At 42.0% G+C, this 19,979-nt stretch overlaps 2 protein-coding genes across 2 annotated transcripts in view; one reads left to right on the top strand and one right to left on the bottom strand.

Annotated features, from left to right (window-relative positions):
* Positions 1 to 3,946: 3,946 nt before the first annotated feature.
* On the bottom strand, positions 3,947 to 13,204 carry CD14 (CD14 molecule). Its single transcript, XM_075859932.1, has 2 exons — positions 13,051 to 13,204; positions 3,947 to 7,844 (listed from the first exon to the last, which is right to left on the bottom strand). The coding sequence occupies exon 2, from the start codon at positions 7,840 to 7,842 to the stop codon at positions 6,451 to 6,453; it is 1,392 nt and encodes a 463-aa protein (XP_075716047.1). The 5' UTR covers positions 7,843 to 7,844; positions 13,051 to 13,204; the 3' UTR covers positions 3,947 to 6,450.
* Positions 13,205 to 19,203: 5,999 nt separating this feature from the next.
* The window catches only part of TMCO6 (transmembrane and coiled-coil domains 6), a 60,497-nt gene continuing 59,721 nt past the window's right edge, over positions 19,204 to 19,979 (top strand). Inside the window, exon 1 of the mRNA XM_075856279.1 lies at positions 19,204 to 19,274. The gene's annotated coding sequence lies outside the window, so the exon portion shown is untranslated. The remainder of the gene's footprint in view (positions 19,275 to 19,979) is intronic.

Here is a 19,979-nt window from a genome sequence, read left to right as displayed (position 1 = left end):
GCAGAATCGCGTTCTTACTAGAACATGATCTGCAGCCACATACACAGCGATTCTGCTTGATTAACGTTAATCCAGTGTCCTGATAATGAATACACATGACCATCCAGCATGGACGTCATGTGTATTCAGAATCCTGATACTTCTAAATCTTTTCTGTGAGATTCCAGCAACGGATACGAAATCTCGTTTACCTCCGTAATCTCGCGAGATTTCGTATCCATTGCTGGAATCTCACAGAAAAGATTCAGAAGTATCAGGATTCTGAATACACATGACGTCCAGGCTGGATGGTCATGTGTATTCATTATCAGGACACTGGATTAACGTTAATCAAGCAGAATCGCTGTGTATGTGGCTGCAGATCATGTTCTAGTAAGAACGCGATTCTGCTGTCTAAATGAATGGAGAGGAGTGCATGATGCCGATTGGTCAGCGTCATACACTCCTCTGTACAATGCCCACTTGGTCAAAAGTAAAAATAAGCCCACTTGGGCATTAAGAAACTCATTAGCATAAACTAAAATCGCTCCTAACGTTGTGAAAATAGATCGTTTTTTTTAAAATAAAAAGCATTACTGTCACCTACATTATAGCGCCGATATCCTTATGTAGGAGGTAGGAGATAGGGCACTTATAATGTGGTGACAGAGCCTCTTTAAGACTGCACAGAAATCCTCCACACGTGAAGACCCTAAAGCTACTCCTTTTCTCTCAAACTCTGTATGACATCAGACTTCTCTTTTGTATCATCTTCTTGACTTAATTTTCTCATGCTATGACACGGTTAACCTGTTTATAGTTACTAACGTTTCTACTTCAATGTTTCTCATCCTGTCATTATTGAAAAGAACTTTGGCCTGCGTGCCGTAAGCTTTCTCTACGGTTCTCAATGATCTGTGTATGGATGTTCTTTTGTTGTATATGTTGTATATCTTGTTATATATCTTCAATAAAACAAAGATTTGATAAAAAAAATAAATAAATAAGGAAAATGTCCTAGTATACAGGCTGAAGTGGATCTGGCACTCGTTCAAAAATCCACGACAGGTACCTGCGTCTCCATCATAGCGGTCCGTAAGTGGCAAAGAAAAACACGGGTCGACACTGCCAGGAGGTGTAGTGGGAGGAACGGCAGCTCGTGCCTCCTGCCGATGTGCGAGAATGTTCAAAGCCTGGAGGAGTTGGTCCTGTCGAGACCAGAGGTCTAGCATATCCGCCCGCATCTCTTGTGACGTCGTCATGGTCTTTGATCGACCAGCGGGGCCCATGGCCAGAGCTTACTGTCACGTAGGGTTCATGGACCCACTGGGCCTTGGCGGTATGGCAGCTGGCCAACAGAACGCAGGTCAGAGTCTATAGTTTATATAGGGTACCTGTGGCAGCTCGGACAGTAGCAAGGCAGGCTAGGCAGGAACTAGGCAGCAGGTAGACCTCAGTTGTGGAGAAGCAGGGCAGGCATGGTATACAGCACGGCACTAGATCAGGATACAGGTTACAGGAACAGGAAACACTAGGGGACCATTTGCAAGACAGACTAGGAATACAACAACAAAGCTCAGGCGTGGGACGATGGGGCTGGGACCTTCTTATAGCTGAGGGTGCTCTGAACCAATTTGCTCAATCACCAACATGCTTGCGCTCCGGCTTCTCAAGTCTGGACTGAGCTCGTGAGCGCACCCTGGTGGTCACTGTGGAGCAGGACGGCCGTATGTGCAGACATCTCTTGAGAGAAGGGCGTCGGCTGGATGGAAGGAGTTCGTGGTCAGCGACCACAGACGTTATAATATATATAGACAGTGATGTTAGAGGCTTCCCCAGCCGGAGTCTCGGAGCCGATTCTAACACTCTAACTGGGACTCCAGCTCTGCTCCTGACATCACCATCCATTTATGGACAGTGATGTCAGGGGCTTCCTCAGAGCAGGTGTCCCGGAGCAGAGCGCTAGTATAAGCTCTGCTCTGGGATGTCATGAAGGAGCACCTGTGCATTCTTCCATCGGCCTGCCCTCTCCTCTCCCGAGGGAGCTACCGTGCCCCGAAGGCTGCAGATGACAGCCTCAGGGGCCGCATGCGGCCCGCGTGTTTGAGACCCTGCTCTACAGCAACACAAGGGGACTATACTCCGCTGTACAGGGGAGTCGAATGGTCTTTGTGTGCTGCTGTACAGGTTCCGTGCATACGGCTCTGCCATGTGCATGGAGCCTATGGACTTTTCATTTCTGATCTGAATTAAAAGCTATGTAAACGTTTGAAAGCGTTTTGTTTTTTTAAAGAGGCTCTGTCACCAGATTCTCAAATCCCTATCTCCTATTGCATGTGATCGGCGCTGCAATGTAGAGAACAGTAACGTTTTGGTTTTTTTTTAATTTTCATTTTTGGCCAAGTTATGAGCTATTTTATATATATGCAAATGAGCTTTGAAATGGACAACTGGGCATGTTTTCGTATGTCCAACTGGGCGTGTATTGTTTTTAACTGGGCGTGTTTACGTGTATGACGCTGACCAATCAGTGACCAGTCAGCGTCATACACTCCTCTCCATTCATTTACACAGCACATAGTGTTCTTACTAGAACGATGTGCAGCCACATACACAAGTGTCCTGATAATGAATACACATGACCTCCAGCCTGGACGTCATGTGTACTCAGAATCCTGACACTTCTGAATCTTTTCTGTGAGATTCCAGCAAGCCGCGCGTAATCTCGCGAGATTACGAGGTAAACGAGATTTCGTTTCCCTTGCTGGAAATCTCACAGAAAAGATTCAGAAGTATAAGGATTCTGAATACACATGACGTCCAGGCTGGAGGTCATGTGTATTCATTATCAGGACACTTGTGTATGTGGCTGCACATCGTTCTAGTAAGAACACTATGTGCTATGTAAATGAATGGAGAGGAGTGTATGACGCTGACTGGTCACTGATTGGTCAGCGTCATACACGTAAACACGCCCAGTTAAAAACCCAATACACGCCCAGTTGGACATGCGAAAAAAAACACGCCCAGTTGGCCATTTCAAAGCTCATTTGCACATATATAAAATAGCTCATAAGGGTATGTGCACACACACTAATTACGTCCGTAATTGACGGACGTATTTCGGCCGCAAGTCCCGGACCGAACTCAGTGCAGGGAGCCGGGCTCCTAGCATCATAGTTATGTACGATGCTAGGAGTCCCTGCCTCGCTGCAGGACAACTGTCACGTACTGAAAACATGATTACAGTACGGGACAGTTGTCCTGCAGCGAGGCAGGGACTCCTAGCATTGTACATAACTATGATGCTAGGAGCCCGGCTCCCTGCACTGTGTTCGGTCCGGAACTTGCGGCCGAAATACGTCCGTATATTACGGACGTAATTAGTGTGTGTGCACATACCCTAACTTGGCCAAAAATGAACGTTTTTTGAAAAAAACAAAACGTTACTGTTCTCTACATTGCAGCGCCGATCACATGCAATAGGAGATAGGGATTTGAGAATCTGGTGACAGAGCATCTTTAATAAAAAGGTCAATCAGTGTGATTGGTGCAACTTTATAATTAGTTTTTATTAAAATTCATTTTACTTTTTGAGATATAGCTGCTCTGTATTCTCTATACAGAGCAGCTATATCATTCGCTAAATCCTGTTCCCGTCAGGTCTGCGGGACTGACGGGTTCAGTGAAAGCGGGTCATGCGTGTCTCTGACACGCAGGATCTACCTGTTATCCATCACATCTAAGTTCATAACTTAGATGTGATAGATTACAGGTGGATCCTGCGTGCCTGACCCACTGACACTGAAACCTTTCAAAGGTGAACATAGCCTTAAATATCAAAACTATTTCTTGGTATGCAATTTGAAAAATAAATTGACATCAAAAGTCACTGAAAAGAATTTATAGATGTTTATTTATATATGTTTTAGAAATCTGATTAAATAAATTATTATATTTACACAGTAAACATACATTTAGGAAATACAAAAGAATACATTCAATAGAAATTAAATATAAAAAATATATTGCAAATAATAACAGCAAGAGAGGGTCATTCCCTTTGGCACAAGGACACTGGCATTGTTTTTGACAAGTGGAAATATTTCAGTTAATAGGTATTTATCAATCAATATGTGATTTTAAGTAAAATAGTAAATTCCAAAGAAAAAAGTCAAATGTAAGCTACAGCCATATATAAACGTATGACAAAACCTATTAGGTCATATGGAACTATCCATGTCTTACTTGGACAGCTATTCATCTGAATGGCTGCCATGTAATACTATATTACTGGCTGGCCACAGCTTATCCTACTACACCTCTGAAACCATTGTTTATTGCTATAATGCATCTAAAATAAAAAATGAAGCAACTACGCAAGTAGGCTTGATTAAAGCCGTTTTGTGTCTATAACTCCTATGCAGACCCATGTGTCTCCATAGTTACAAACTACAAACAAACCCTGCGTAGTCTGACCCTGTAGTCGTGTATTACTTCCATTTGTCCCCTTCTTCTTGCTAACCTACCGAATGTTATAGGGGACAGATAGACAGAAATAATACATGACTGCAAGAGTAGACTATACAATGTTTGTTTGTAGTCTGTTACTATGGAGACACATAGGTCTTACCAAAACCATAGTAGATTTTTAATTATTTGCAATGTCGCTTCATTTTTTATTTAGATGCACTGGAGCAGTAAACAAGTTTGTAAAAGTGGACATATCCTTAAGACACAACACTGGCCGTTGAAGGATTTCCCATCTTTAATCTGCACATGTTCATTTTAAAAATAGCAAAGTAAGGCTAGGGCTACACGGCGTCACAGGTCACATGGCCAACGATCACTGTGTCGCACTGCTTGCTTCGCAGGTAATAAAAGTCAATGAGGTTACTTTGCAACCCACAAGCTGCCACGACATGACAGTCACAAGAAGTCCAGCGGGTTTGGATTCCTTGCGACTATGGTGTCACAGTCGCGACAACTTATGGGTCTCAAAGAGATCACGTTGATACTTTGAATAACTGCGATCTTTGGCCATGCCACCGGTGTCGCAGCTAATGTCGACGTGTTTTCCTAGCCTAAGACCCTGTTCACACCATATTTAGTGTATACCTCCGCCGTATCGATGTGTAGCCCAGATGTAAGCAACTGAAGGCCTATTATAGGCTATAAATACATTTGGCATATATGTCGGGTGATTTTCCCAATGTATTTGCCAGGTTTACATACCAGATGTGGTGTGACCCTAGCAATAGCTTTGATGAGACTAATGAAAATGAGGGAGGCATCTTATCAGATATCCTTGTACCTGAGGAGACCATAAACAAAGTTATCAAAACATATAAGATTATTGGGTATTGTAGATGGAAATGAAGCTATCGTTACAAAATATGCAATTTTAGAAGAGTCTCCTTTATTTTGCAGCAAAAACTCAAGTTAGGCATGATTCTTTGGGTCCATGTCTAAAATATGCAAGGACAGTGCTTAGTTCAGTTGATACGGTTTCTATTTTTGTCATATAATGTCAATGTTCAATACATACTATAGGCGCGTGTAGCTATGAATTTTTTAGTGCTGAACTATATACATTATAGAGATAGGTCAGAAAGATGGAAACTCATGGAGCAGGGGAGGAGGTATACATGGACAAACTCAACTTGAAGGATGTGTAGCCCGGGTATTTAGAACTTGGCGTGCATCTGAAAAAAATACATGCCATGCTCTAATAATCTCATATTTCTGAATAGTCCTGGCCGTGGGTATACTTGGTTAGCGTGAAAGATATCGATTTATTTAATACCACCGAGCTAAAACCCAAATTGTGGGGCATTTAAAGGGGTTATGCGGGGACCAAAATTATTAGCAATGTACTCACTGCAGTATGTGAGTACACGTACTAATATACATTTTGGTCCCCCATTGCGCTGATTCTAAGATTTTCATAGTGCTGCCGGGTACCGGAAGTTTAGTTGCGCAGCCATCTTTGATGATGATACGACTCCTCGTCACGTGACTGACCCCGCTGTACTCCATGTACTCACTGTACTACTTCTCCTGATTGTATATGGAGAACCGCATGGTCGTTCACATGACGAAGAGTCGTATTGTCACCAAAGAAGGCTGTGCAACTAGACTTCCGGTCCCCCAGCAGCGCTATAAACATCTATGAAAATCCCAGATTCAGCGCGATGGGGGACCGGAATGTATATTAGCGAGCGTACTCACATACTACAGTGAGTACACTGCTAATAATTTTTGGTCCCTGTATAAACCCTTTAAAGCAGATCTGTCATATTAGACAGGACAGCATACATATGACAGATCCTCCCCATTCAACTGTGAAATTAGGAACAACCCCACCCTCTTTGCTAACCGATTATGGGTCAGTCAGGCAAAAATCAGAACTGCTGGCAGGCTATTAATAAAACTGACATTTGTTTTGGATCCTTTCACATTCATTTCCAATTATACGCTGTTTGAATTTCCAGGCTCCATGCATTGAGATCTTGTTTTGTTACTGCGCCAAATTTTAATTAAGCAAATTATTACAGCTACACACAATAATAATATCACAATACATATGACAACAGTTAAGAGCTGTGTGTGGCACTCAAACAATGAGTGGCTGGCATCACTAATCAGCTTACCCCTAAAAGATGCAGGAGAGTCACATGTGTATCCTTCTGGCCATCGCTGAACTATCAGACCGGACTTTGCCATTTCTTTCATTTCTCTTATTAAAGAGCAAGAACATGTATATGGTATGTTATCACCTTTAAAGCTCTCCAGATGCTTAAAGGATTGTATCTGACTAATTTGTAACATTGTAATGGGATTTCCATCTACAGCTAGATTTCGTAAATGAGGGATATGGCCCATGGGAGAAAGAGTAGAAAGCCTATTGTAGGACAAATACAACTCTATCAATTTGGGTAGTGAAATATTTAGAAATTCAATCCTGTTGTGGCTTAGATCTAATACTTCACAATTTGGTGGTAGACTGATACTTACTCGTTTTAAACCTGTATCAGATAGATTTAGGTGACTTAAAGATGGCTGCCACTCACATAAGGACTTTGATGTCACAGAAAAGTCATTGAGACTCAAATCTAAGTGTCTCAGTTGGTTATACCGGTTTACCACTTGGCACAAGATGTCATAATTACTAAAATTGTTGATGCTTAGTTTTAAGGTTTGAAGATTAGGAAAAGCACCATTACAAAACAAAGATGAGACATTCCCATCTGACAGGAGGTTGTCTGATAGCTCTAGCGTTAACAAGGACTGAAAGCGCACACTGACGTCACATGGAACACTCCTTAATTGCGACTCCTTCACAGTCAGTTCCCTCAGGATGGACATCCATTTTCCAAACCTATCGAAGGCAGAATCTGTTTGCATTAATGGGTTTGAAGATGCATTGATGAACTGTAGAGTTAATATACGAGGTGGTGATCCCCTCAGATTAATTCCATTAGATCTACCAACGATGGTTGTGTTTTCAAATGATAGGAGGTCAATTGGAACCTGGAACACTTTGTTTATAAAAGCAGCCAAGAAGTCTTCAGACAACACCACATTTACAAAACTGATCTTTTTCAGTGAATCATTTATTATATCCATAACCAATACCATGTTCAGATCAGGTATGGCAAGATCTTCAGGGTTGATGAATGTCCCTCCGTTGAATTCAAAACTTGAAGCCTGAATACATGGAATTATAGTCATAATGTTGGTCAAATCAAGGAGTGAACAGGAGCATTGCCTGAGGTATCTATCATAGGAACAGTCTCCGTCTGCCTTGTAAATTTTCTGAGAAAATAGAAGAATAAGAGAAATTGTGCAGTAGATCTTCATCTCTAGAAGGAAATAAACAAAAAGACATAAATCTTTGAGAAACAAAAAATGGAGGCATGTTCCAACCCTCGTACGTTATATTAGGCAAGTGTTCTTCCCTAGAAGCATTTTTCCAAACTCTTCCAGCCCAACAGAAATGGTACTTCTATGAATAAGGAGAGATAAGCGGTTGTTACACATATCTGACGCCACGTATCTCAAGAAAACAATAGTATTGGATTGGTTAGAATCCAACTTTTCATTTTAGGACTGTTGGGCTCTCCCCATAGGCATATTATGTTTAACGTATCTTGCCAAATTCCACAGTCTCCACCGACAAAAATATCTTGTCTGTAAGTGACATAAGGAAATAATTTATACAATTATGTCCATGTGTTAATTTGCAAACATATGAGCCAAATAGCGATGGCCTCTGTATTTGTCCCAGCACTGGCCTTCTCCTAAACATTAATTGTTCTAACTTTTATTTACATATTTATGTAGACTAGGATTTGGAAATTACATTATTGCTTCATTTCCTTGGCACTAGTTGCATGTTCAGATGCCAAGAGGAACGTGGTTGGAAAAAACTATTAAGAATTAATTATGTTTGTTCTTCTGCTTAGATAATCCTCTACTCTGGGGTGTGATTTTTTTTGTCTGTCACACGCCCAAATCACACTCAATTAGGTCATGTTCACACACTGCAGATTCTTCATTTTAAGAGTGTTTTTTGAGGAAAAACAGGACTGTATTCTACCAGAAATAACGCCACTTCTTTCAATGATCTGTCCTGAATATGTTACCCATAAATGAAGCTACAGGAGCTACAATACACATGGGGTACCTCATGAACAACACTGGTTTAGGCATGTATTGGTTTATCATTTTTTATTGCTTATCTTTTTTCAGCATCTAATGTTTTACGATTATATATTATTATCATGCATCTCTTAGATGCGGTGCTATTCTTGCAGCCAAAAGTGAGGGAACTGCCGACAAGGGCTCTGAACAGCCACGTGAACAGACGGCAGTGTGAATAGAATGAATAGAGCCAAACATACGCTAGTACAATAATGTTTAGAAATTATATTCATCTAGATTTAAGTTATTACAAAGATGCTCCCCTTTAAAAGGATCGCAGCAGACGATTTTGTTGCAGTCAACCGATAGCTTATATTCTCTTCAAAACAGAGGCACAAAACATGGTTTAGAATACTTAACAGAACACAGAGTTGTATACTGAGTGATTCGGGGACCGCAAGATACACCAACGGGTCCCCCAAGGTCGGTTTGTGGCCAAAGTGCCCATCCGCTATGTGTCTCTGGGAGTCTATCTCCTACCACAGCCTGCACTGGCTACACACAAATTGCATAATTACACTAACCACTTAGTATAGGCATGCCTTGTGCCTCTGTGGGTCCTTGTGGTCGCTATGCCACCCACGAATGCGAGTACACTTTTCAAAACACTCTGAGCATTAGAAGTGCAATAGAGTACAGTCCTAAACCATAGAGTGGTCAAAATAGTCCCAGTCCTTGATAGAAAGGGGTACTGTCTCTTTAAGGACTGCTTGTCTTGACTTGTAACAGCAACAATAACGGTAGTAATCACAGCAGTAATTCACACAGGTCAACTTGCTTGCAGAACACAGTGTAACACTTGAACGTCTCTTTACACAGGAGGAGGCATTACTCACTACCATTTGTCTTATCTTCCATAATCCACGCAGACCCAGCTACTCAGAGTAGTCTTTCTCTCACCGCTCATGGCTTCCTCCCAACAACAAACTCAAGTCTACAGGTGCAGCACCCCATGGGACCTCTGGAACCTCCGGTCTCTCCTATGGCGCACCAAAAGTCTAACGGCGGCTCCACTGGACCACTCCTCACAGATTTCCTGCCACTCTATCTCCACAGCCACCAACTAACTACATGCTGGCTGTACTCGGGCCTAAGTGCACTAACACACTGTGAGCAGGCTCCTCTGGCATCTCACCACCATGTTATATTGCCAAAGGGAAAACAGAGCATTTGCGGCATCATTGGCAATAATGCTACAAATGCTTTGTCATGTCTCTGGAAATTCGAGGAATGCTCTGTCTAACTGACCCCTGAAGAATATCAGAACAGAAACTCTAGGGTTCAGTCACGCATCTCTCCATTCTATCCACTCTCCTACGACACTGTCTGGCACACACATTCCGTCAGATTCAAAGCAATGCCCTCCTTCCTTAACTATCAGTATTAATGGTAAGGATTAAATTGCTACGTTTTTAAAGCAAATTAGATAACGTTTAAGCTTTTATTATTTAGAATGTTCACCAGAAATTCTGCGATACAATATTATAGTGCGAGCGATACTACTATCTTTGTCAGTGACATGTAAAGCACAGCATCCCCTCCAACTGCCACTCCTGACCTTACCCTGTGCAGGAACTGCAACACTGTCACGCAGTGTAAGCAGTCAATCCATCCAGGATTCTTGACACTACATTCTTTACACAAGCAATTCATGCTGTGTTCTGTGTTGTTACTCAAAAGGCCTCGCTAGACTACTGATTCATCTGGAAAAACGTAGGTGGTGCGAGAAACTGTTTTCTTCCATCTGAGGAAAAGCTCATTGCAGTGCTTGTTGAATGGCCATGCTTCACCAAAATTATAATAATTCTTTTTTTTCAAAACCTAGAGATTTTCATATTATTAATATATAAGCATTAAAAGGCATCACATTCTTTTTTATAAAAATGTGTCCAGTTGTGTGTAATATTGCAGAACCATGTTTTCCAATGATCTTGATTCAGCATGATGGTCCTGGTTTAAAAGCACTGTCTCAGGCCCCATGCACACGACCGTAAAAAACCTCCGTTTTTGCGGACCACAATTGCGGTCCGCCAAAACGGAGCCATTCACTTTCATTGAACACTGGCACCTTTCCGTAGCACTACGGAAGGGTGTCCCTGCCGCGGAAATGTTCCGGGAATTATGGAACATGTCCGTTCTTTCGCATTTTGCGGGCCGTGCTCCCATGCTTTGTATGGGAGCACGGCCCGAAAATGCGGCTGTCAGTCAGCGGCCGGCCGTGCCCGAAATCGCGGGCCGTGATTGCGGGCACGGTCGTGTGCATGGGGCCTCAGTTGTACTCTCCTGGTTACCCTACAGTCTCAGGCTAAAAACATATGTAGCCAAGGGTTAATGTCCGGGTGTTTTTATAGGTAAACAGCAATGTCCGGGCGTTTTTATAGGTAAACAGCAATGTGCGGGCGTTTTTATAGGTAAACAGCAATGTGCGGGCGTTTTTATAGGTAAACAGCAATGTGCGGGCGTTTTTATAGGTAAACAGCAATGTGCGGGCAATTTTATAGGTAAACAGCAATGTCCGGTCGTTTTTATAGGTAAACAGCAATGTGCGGGCAATTTTATAGGTAAATAGCAATGTCCGGGCGTTTTTATAGGTAAACAGCAATGTGCGGGCGTTTTTATAGGTAAACAGCAATGTGCGGGCGTTTTTATAGGTAAACAGCAATGTCCGGTCGTTTTTATAGGTAAACAGCAATGTCCGGTCGTTTTTATAGGTAAACAGCAGTGTGCGGGCAATTTTATAGGTAAACAGCAATGTGCGGGCAATTTTATAGGTAAACAGCAATGTGCGGGCAATTTTATAGGTAAACAGCAATGTGCGGGCAATTTTATAGGTAAACAGCAATGTGCGGGCAATTTTATAGGTAAACAGCAATGTGCGGGCAATTTTATAGGTAAACAGCAATGTCCGGGCGTTTGTATAGGTAAACAGCAATGTGCGGGCATTTTTATAGGTAAACAGCAATGTGCGGGCGTTTTTATAGGTAAACAGCAATGTGCGGGCGTTTTTATAGGTAAACAGCAATGTGCGGGCGTTTTTATAGGTAAACAGCAATGTGCGGGCGTTTTTATAGGTAAACAGCAATGTCCGGTCGTTTTTATAGGTAAACAGCAATGTCCGGTCGTTTTTATAGGTAAACAGCAATGTGCGGGCAATTTTATAGGTAAACAGCAATGTGCGGGCGTTTTTATAGGTAAACAGCAATGTGCGGGCGTTTTTATAGGTAAACAGCAATGTCCGGTCGTTTTTATAGGTAAACAGCAATGTCCGGTCGTTTTTATAGGTAAACAGCAATGTGCGGGCAATTTTATAGGTAAATAGCAATGTCCGGGCGTTTTTATAGGTAAACAGCAATGTGCGGGCGTTTTTATAGGTAAACAGCAATGTGCGGGCGTTTTTATAGGTAAACAGCAATGTGCGGGCGTTTTTATAGGTAAACAGCAATGTCCGGTCGTTTTTATAGGTAAACAGCAATGTGCGGGCAATTTTATAGGTAAATAGCAATGTTCGGGCGTTTTTATAGGTAAACAGCAATGTGCGGGCGTTTTTATAGGTAAACAGCAATGTGCGGGCGTTTTTATAGGTAAACAGCAATGTCCGGTCGTTTTTATAGGTAAACAGCAATGTGCTGGCAATTTTATAGGTAAACAGCAGTGTGCGGGCAATTTTATAGGTAAACAGCAATGTCCGGGCGTTTTTATAGGTAAACAGCAATGTGCGGGCAATTTTATAGGTAAACAGCAATGTGCGGGCAATTTTATAGGTAAACAGCAATGTACGGGCGTTTTTATAGGTAAACAGCAATGTCCGGTCGTTTTTATAGGTAAACAGCAATGTGCTGGCAATTTTATAGGTAAACAGCAGTGTGCGGGCAATTTTATAGGTAAACAGCAATGTCCGGGCGTTTTTATAGGTAAACAGCAATGTGCGGGCAATTTTATAGGTAAACAGCAATGTGCGGGCAATTTTATAGGTAAACAGCAATGTACGGGCGTTTTTATAGGTAAACAGCAGTTTACCGTGATAAAAAAAAAAGAGCAAACGTTACAAATCATTTCAAAACTGCGCCGACTCGGTGTTAATATATGCTTCACCAAGTTTTCTAAAAAGTCTTATAATTTTTGTATTTCTCACATCTTCATCTGGTTTTATATTTTATATTATCTTGCGGTTGTGTCAGATCTTTAGAGTTATTAGGTACCGGAGTAAATGGATTTCCTGTAATACTATTCATTATCTTCCTATTGAGAGGCTATTCCGACTTAGTAAATAAACCAGACAATATAATGACTTTGTAAATCAGACAAAGGGAGAAGTACAACAGTAAATATGCAGCATGATATACAACCTGATAAAGCCATACTTACTTTTTCAGTCAGAGAACCAGATTTAGTCTCTGTTGTCAATATTTTTTCTCATTTCCCCTTCCCTGTGCTGCTGGGACTGAGGCAGATCATTTTGTGTCTCTCCGCCTTCCAGTACAGATTAATTTCCACACACACAGAAAGTGCTGGCATAAGAGGACAGACTTCCTTTTGAGACTCTCATATTGCGTAATAGCATTTTTTAAATGCAATCGTATCCTGGCCAGGATCAAGACTTCCAAATAATAATTCACAGATACAGTGTTATTATAAGAACTCAGCCATGACAGAGTCTAAATAACAGTGATACAACTAATAACTCAACCTTGCCCTGCAGATCTACTCGAAATTCACAGGCTGCTGCTATATATTAAAGCAGGTTTACGAATCTCAATCTTGCAGCATAGATAGTTGCACGTTTAGGTGGAAATAGAATGCTATACTATGAGCACGTTAAAGGCTAAGTATACCTTTGGTATTTTTTTTGTTTATATATAGCTTTTTTTTAACCCCTTCCCTCTTTAGCCACTTTTGACCTTCCTGACCGAGCCTCATTTTTCAAATCTGACATGTGTCACTTTATGTGGTAATAACTCCGGAATGCAAGCGATTCTGAGATTGTTTTCTCGTGACACATTGGACTTTAAGTTACTGGCAAAATTTGCTCGATATGTTCAGTATTTAATTGTGAAAAACACCAAAATTTAGCGAAAAATTGCAAAAATGAGCATTTTTCTCAATTTAAATGTATCTGCTTGTAAGACAGGCAGTTATAATACACAAAATTGTTGCTAATTAACATCACCCATATGTCTACTTTAGATTGGCATCGTTTTTTGAACATCCTTTTATTTTTCCAGGACGTTACAAGGCTTAGAACTTTAGCAGCAATTTCTCACATTTTCAAGAAAATTTCAAAAGGCCATTTTTACAGGGACCAGTTCAGTTGTGAAGTGACTTTGAGGTCCTTAGATGTTAGAAACCCCCAAAAAGTCACCCCATTTTAAAAACTTCACCCCTCAAAGTATTCAAAACAGCATTTAGAAAATGTCTTAACCCTTTACACATGTCACAGGAATTAAAGCAAAGTAGAGGTGAAATTTACAAATTTCATATTTTTTTGCAGAAATACATTTTTAGTACAATTTTTTTTATAACACAGAAGGTTTTACCATAGAAATGCAACTCAATATTTGTTGCCCAGTTTCTGCAGTTTTAGGAAATATCCCACATGTGGCCGTAGCGTGCTACTGGACTGAAGCACCGGCCTCAGAAGCAAAGGAGCACCTAGTGGATTTTGGGGCCTTATTTTTGTTAGAATATATTTAGGTTTGAAGGGCTCTTGCGGTGCCAAAACAGTCAAAATCCCCCAAAAGTAACCCCATCTGGGAAACTACACACCTCAAGGAAATTATCTAGTGGTACAGTGAGCATTTTGACCGCACAGGTTTTTTACAGAAATTATTGGAAGTAGGCCCTGAAAATTAAAATCAACATTTCTTCAAAGAAAATGTAGGTTTAGCGATTTTTTTTCTCATTTCCACAAGGACTAAAGGAGAAAAAGCACCGTAAAATTTGTAAAGCAATTTCTCCCGAGTAAAACAATACCCCACATGTGGTAATAAACGGTTGTTTGGAGACACGGCAGGGCTGAGAAGGGAAAGAGCGCTATTTGGCTTTTGGAGCTCAAGTTTAGCAGGAATGGTTTGCGGAGGCCATGTCACATTTACGAAGTCCCTGAGGAGACAAAACAGTGGAAACCCCCCACAAGTGACCCCATTTTGGAGACTACACCCATTGAGGAAATTATCTAGGGGTATAGTGAGCGATTTGACCCCACAGGTTTTTTGCAGAAATTATTGGAAGTAGGCCCTGAAAATAAAAATCAATATTTTTTCAAAGAAAATGTAGGTTTAGCTTATTTTTACTCATTTCCACAAGGACTGAAGGAGAAAAAGCACCACAAAATTTGTAAAGCAATTTCTCCCGAGTAAAACAATGCCCCACATGTGGTAATAAACGGCTGTTTGGAGACACGGCTTGGCTTAGAAGGGAAAGAGCGCTATTTGGCTTTTGGAGATCACATTGAGCAGGAATGGTTTGCGGCGGCCATGTCACATTTGCAAAGCCCCTGAGGGGACAAAACAATGAAAACGCCCAAAAAGTGACACCATTTAGGAAACTACACCTCTTGAGGAATTCATCTAGGGGTGTAGTGAGCATTTTGACCCCACAGATGTTTCATATAATTTATTAGAATTGGGCAGTGAAAATAAAAACAATCCTTTTTCTTCAATAAGACGTAGCTTTAGCGCAAATTTTTTCATTTTCGCAACAAATAAAGGAAAAAAAAGAACCCAACATTTGTAAACCAATTTCTACCGAGTACGGCAATACCCCATATGTGGTCATAAACTGCTGTTTGGGCACACGGCAGGGCTCAGAAGGGAAGGACCGCCATTTGGAGTGCAGATGTTGCTGGATTGGTTTCTGGGCGCCTGTGGGCCCAAAACAGTGGAAACCCCCCCAGAAGTGACCCAATTTTGGAAACTACACCCCTCAATGCATTTACCTAGGGGTGTAGTGAGCATGTTAACCCTGCAGGTGTTTTGTAGAAATTAGTGCAAACTCGATGTTGCAGAGTGAAAATGGGATTTTTGTCCACGGATATGAGGACAATATGTGGTGCCCGGCTTGTGCCACCATAACAAGACAGCTCTCTAATTATTATGCGGTGTTTCCTGGTTTTAGAAACACCCTACATGTGGCCCTAATCTCTTGCCTGGACAGTCAACCAGGCTCAGGAGTGAAAGCGTACCATGTAAAATTGAGGCCTAATTTGGCGATTTACAAAGTAGTGGTTCACAACTGCAGAGGCTCAGATGTGAAATAATAAAAATAAACCCCTGGGAAGTGACCCCATTATAGAAACTGCACCCCTCAAGGCATTTATTAAGGGGTGTAGTGAGCATTTTCACCCCACAGGTCTTTTCCATAAATGAATGCGCTGTGGATGGTGCAAATTCAAAATTTATATTTTTCCCTAGATATGCCATTCAGTGGCAAATATGTCGTGCCCAGCTTATGCCACTGGAGACACACCCCAAAAATTGCTAAAAGGGTTCTCCCGGGTATGACGGTGCCATATATGTGGAAGGAAACTGCTGTTTGGGCACGCTGTAGGGTTCAGATGTGAGGTAGCGCCATTTGGCTTTTGGAGCGTGGATTTTGCTTGGTAGTAGTTTTGTTTGGAGTCTTACTGGTGTTTCCGTTTATAATGTAGGGCATATGTAAGCCGGGCGGAGTATATAAGGGGCATAGTCAGGTGGTATAATAATGGGGTAAAAAAAAACAATAAAATGATCCATAGATGTGTGTTACGCTGTGAAGCAATCCTTTCTGCACAGGCCGGTGTCGCACTGATATATGGCGTCATTTATTATCCCCCTTTTGGTCCACACTCCGCGCCTTTGTAGTTTGGGGAATTTTGCTGGGAAGTGTTGTCCTGGTATAATACGGGCACCGTCGCTTCCAGCGGATATGTTTGGGCCCTCCCTTTCCTAGTTCCCTAATTTTAGGTCCTTGATAAATCGCCTCTTCCAACAGAAGAAATGTTCCCCTCGGGCACAACTGCATATTTTTTTATTTCCTGACTTATTGGAGCCATAACTAATTTTATTTTTCATAGACGTAGCGGTATGAGGGCTGGTTTGTTGCGGGACGAGCTGTAGTTATTATTGGTACCATTTTGGGGTACATGTGACTTTTTGATCACCTTTTATCCTATTTTTTGGGATGCCAGGTAAACAAAAAAATGCAATTCTGGCACAGCTTTTTTCGTTATTTTTTTATACAGCGTTCACCACGCATTATAAACTACATGTTAACTTTATTCTGCGGGTCAGTACGATTCCGGCGATACCTAATTTATAGCACTTTTTTATGTTTTACAACTTTTTGCACAATAAAATTACTTTTGTAAAAAGAATGTATTTTTTCTGTCGCCAAGTTGTGAGAACCATAACTTTTTAATTTTTTTGTCGACGTAGGTGTATGAGGGCTTGTTTTTTGCGGGACGAGCTATAGTTTTTATAGGTACCATTTTTGGATACGTGCGACTTTTTGATCACTTTTTATTCTAACATTTGTAGGGCAAAGTGACTAAAAAACAGAAACTCTGGTAACGTTTTTTACGGTTTTTTTACGCTGTTCACCGCGTGCAATAAATAATATAATATTTTGATACCTCAGGTCGTTACGGTCGCTGAGATACCAAATACATATGGTTTATTATTATTTGTCAATAATAAAGGACTTGATAAGAGTAAAAGGGGGATTGTGTTTTATTTGATTACTTGAAACTTTTATTGTTTTCAAACTTTTATTATTTGCACTTTTTTTTACACTTTTTTATACTTTTTTTACACTTTTTCTCAAGTCCCACTAGGGGACTTGAAGGTCCAACGGTCAGATTTTTTTTTTTCTAATACATTGCACTACCTATGTAGTGCAATGTATTAGATCTGTCAGTCATTCACTGACAGCAAGCCGTTTAGGCTTCGCCTCCCGGCGGGGCCTAAATCGGCTTCCGTAATGGCAGAGCAGGAGACCATTGTGTCTCCTGTTGCCATAACAGCAGTCGCCAGTCCTGATTGCCTGTCAGGGCTGGCGATCTGCTAGTAACCGCTACGATGCAGCAATCGCTTTCGATTGCTGCATCGAAGGGGTTAATGGCAGGGATCGGAGCTAGCTCCGGTTCCTGCCGTTACAGGTGGATGTCAGCTGTACAGTACAGCTGACTTCCACCGCTGATGACGCCGGATCAGCTCCTGACCCGGCGCCATCTTGCCGGCAGCTACGGAAGCCGATCGGCTTGACCGGCTTAGGTGCTAGGCAGACCGAGAGGCCAGTATTAGGCCTCCGGTTGCCATTGCAGCCACCGGAACCCCGGCAATTTCATTACTGGGGTTCCGATGAGCTGCAAACACCTTAAGTGCAGCGATCGCGTTTGAGCGCTGCACTTAAGGGGTTAATGGCGGGGATCGAAGCTAATTTCGGTCCCCGCCGTTACAGCCGGATGTCAGCTGTAAGATACAGCTGAGATCCGGTGATGATGGCACCGGCTCAGCTTCTGAGCCGGTCCCAAACATTCGGCGTACATGTACGGCAAGATGCGGGAAGTCAATGCTTTCCATGACGTACATGTACGGCAAATGTCGGGAAGGGGTTAAAGAAAATTGTCTATCAGTGTGATTTGTGCAACTTTCAAAATACTTTTTATTAAAAATAATTGTTATTTTTTAAGATAGAGCTGCTTTGTATCCTGTATACAGAGCAGCTGTATCTAGCGCTGAATGCTGTACGTATCTGTCAGTTCTGCGGGACTGACGGGTTCAGTGTCAGCGGGTCCTGTGTGTCTCTGACTGCTATCAATCACATCTAAGTTCATAACTTAGATGTAACTTAGATGTGATAGATTACTGGTGGATCCTGAATGGACATGCATGACTCGCTTTAACTTAACCCATCAGTGCCGCGGACCTGTCGGATTCAGGTATTAGCGCACAATACAACTGCTCTGTATATAGAATACAAAGCAGCTGTGTCTCAATAAGTAAGGCCTCATCCACACGACCGTATTTTTTCCCACCCGTAAATACTAGAGTAAATACGGGTCCGGTGTCACACGTATTCGACCCGTTTTGCACCAGTATTTACGGACCCGGTGTCACCAGTATTCCACCCGTATTTATGGGCACGTTTTCAATGCAAAATTGCACTGCACTAATCGGCAGCCCCTTCTCTCTATCAGTGCAGGATAGAGAGAAGGGGCAGCCCTTTCCGAGGTAAAACTAAAAGATATTCATACCTACCCGGCCGTTGCCTTGGTGACGCGTCCCTCTCTTGACATCCAGCCCGACATCCCTGGATGACGCGGCAGTCCATGTGACCGCTGCAGCCTGTGATTGGCCTGTGATTGGCTGCAGCGGTCACATGGGCTGAAACGTCATCCAGGGATGTCAGGCCGGATGTCAAGAGAGGGACGCATCACCAAGGCAACGGTGACGCGTTCCTCTCTTGACATCCAGCCCGACATTCCTGGATGACGCGGCAGTCCATGTGACCGCTGCAGCATGTGATGTGATGTCGGGCCGGATGTCGAGAGGGACGCGTCACCAAGGCAACGGCCGGGAGGCCGGACTGGAGGAAGAAGCAGGAAGTTCTCGGTAATTATGAACGTCTTTTTTTTTTTACAGGTTGCTCTATATTGTGATTGGAATTCACTGTCCAGCGTGCTGAAAGAGTTACTGCCGATCAGTTAACTCTTTCAGCACCCTGGACAGTGACTATTTACCGACGTCGCCTAGCAACGCTGCCGTAATGACGGGTGCACACACATAGCCACCCGTCATTACGGGAGCTCCATAGACTTCTATGGGCTGGCCGTGCCGTTATTACGGCCTGAAATAGGACATGTTCTATCTTTTTCAACAGTCTATGAGCCCGTTATTACGGGTCGTAATTACGACCCGTAATAACGGGTGTTTTTACGGTCGTGTGCATGAGGCCTAAGAATAATTTTTAATAAAATGTATTTTCAAAGTTGCACCAATCACACTTTTTATATATATATATATATATATATATATATATATATATATATACACTACCGTTCAAAAGTTTGGGGTCACCCAGACAATTTTGTGTTTTCCATGCAAACTCACACTTATATTTATCAAATGAGTTGAAAAATGACTAGAAAATATAGTCAAGACATTGACAAGGTTAGAAATAATGATTTTTATTTGAAATAATAATTTTCTCCTTCAAACTTTGCTTTCGTCAAAGAATTGCTCCATTTGCAGCAATTACAGCATTGCAGACCTTTGGCATTCTAGCTGTTAATTTTCTGAGGTAATCGGGAGAAATTT

The sequence above is a fragment of the Rhinoderma darwinii genome, chromosome 3 (genome assembly GCF_050947455.1).
Source record: "Rhinoderma darwinii isolate aRhiDar2 chromosome 3, aRhiDar2.hap1, whole genome shotgun sequence".
NCBI classification, from domain to species: Eukaryota; Metazoa; Chordata; class Amphibia; order Anura; family Rhinodermatidae; genus Rhinoderma; species Rhinoderma darwinii.
This window is presented reverse-complemented; position numbering and strand designations above follow the sequence as displayed.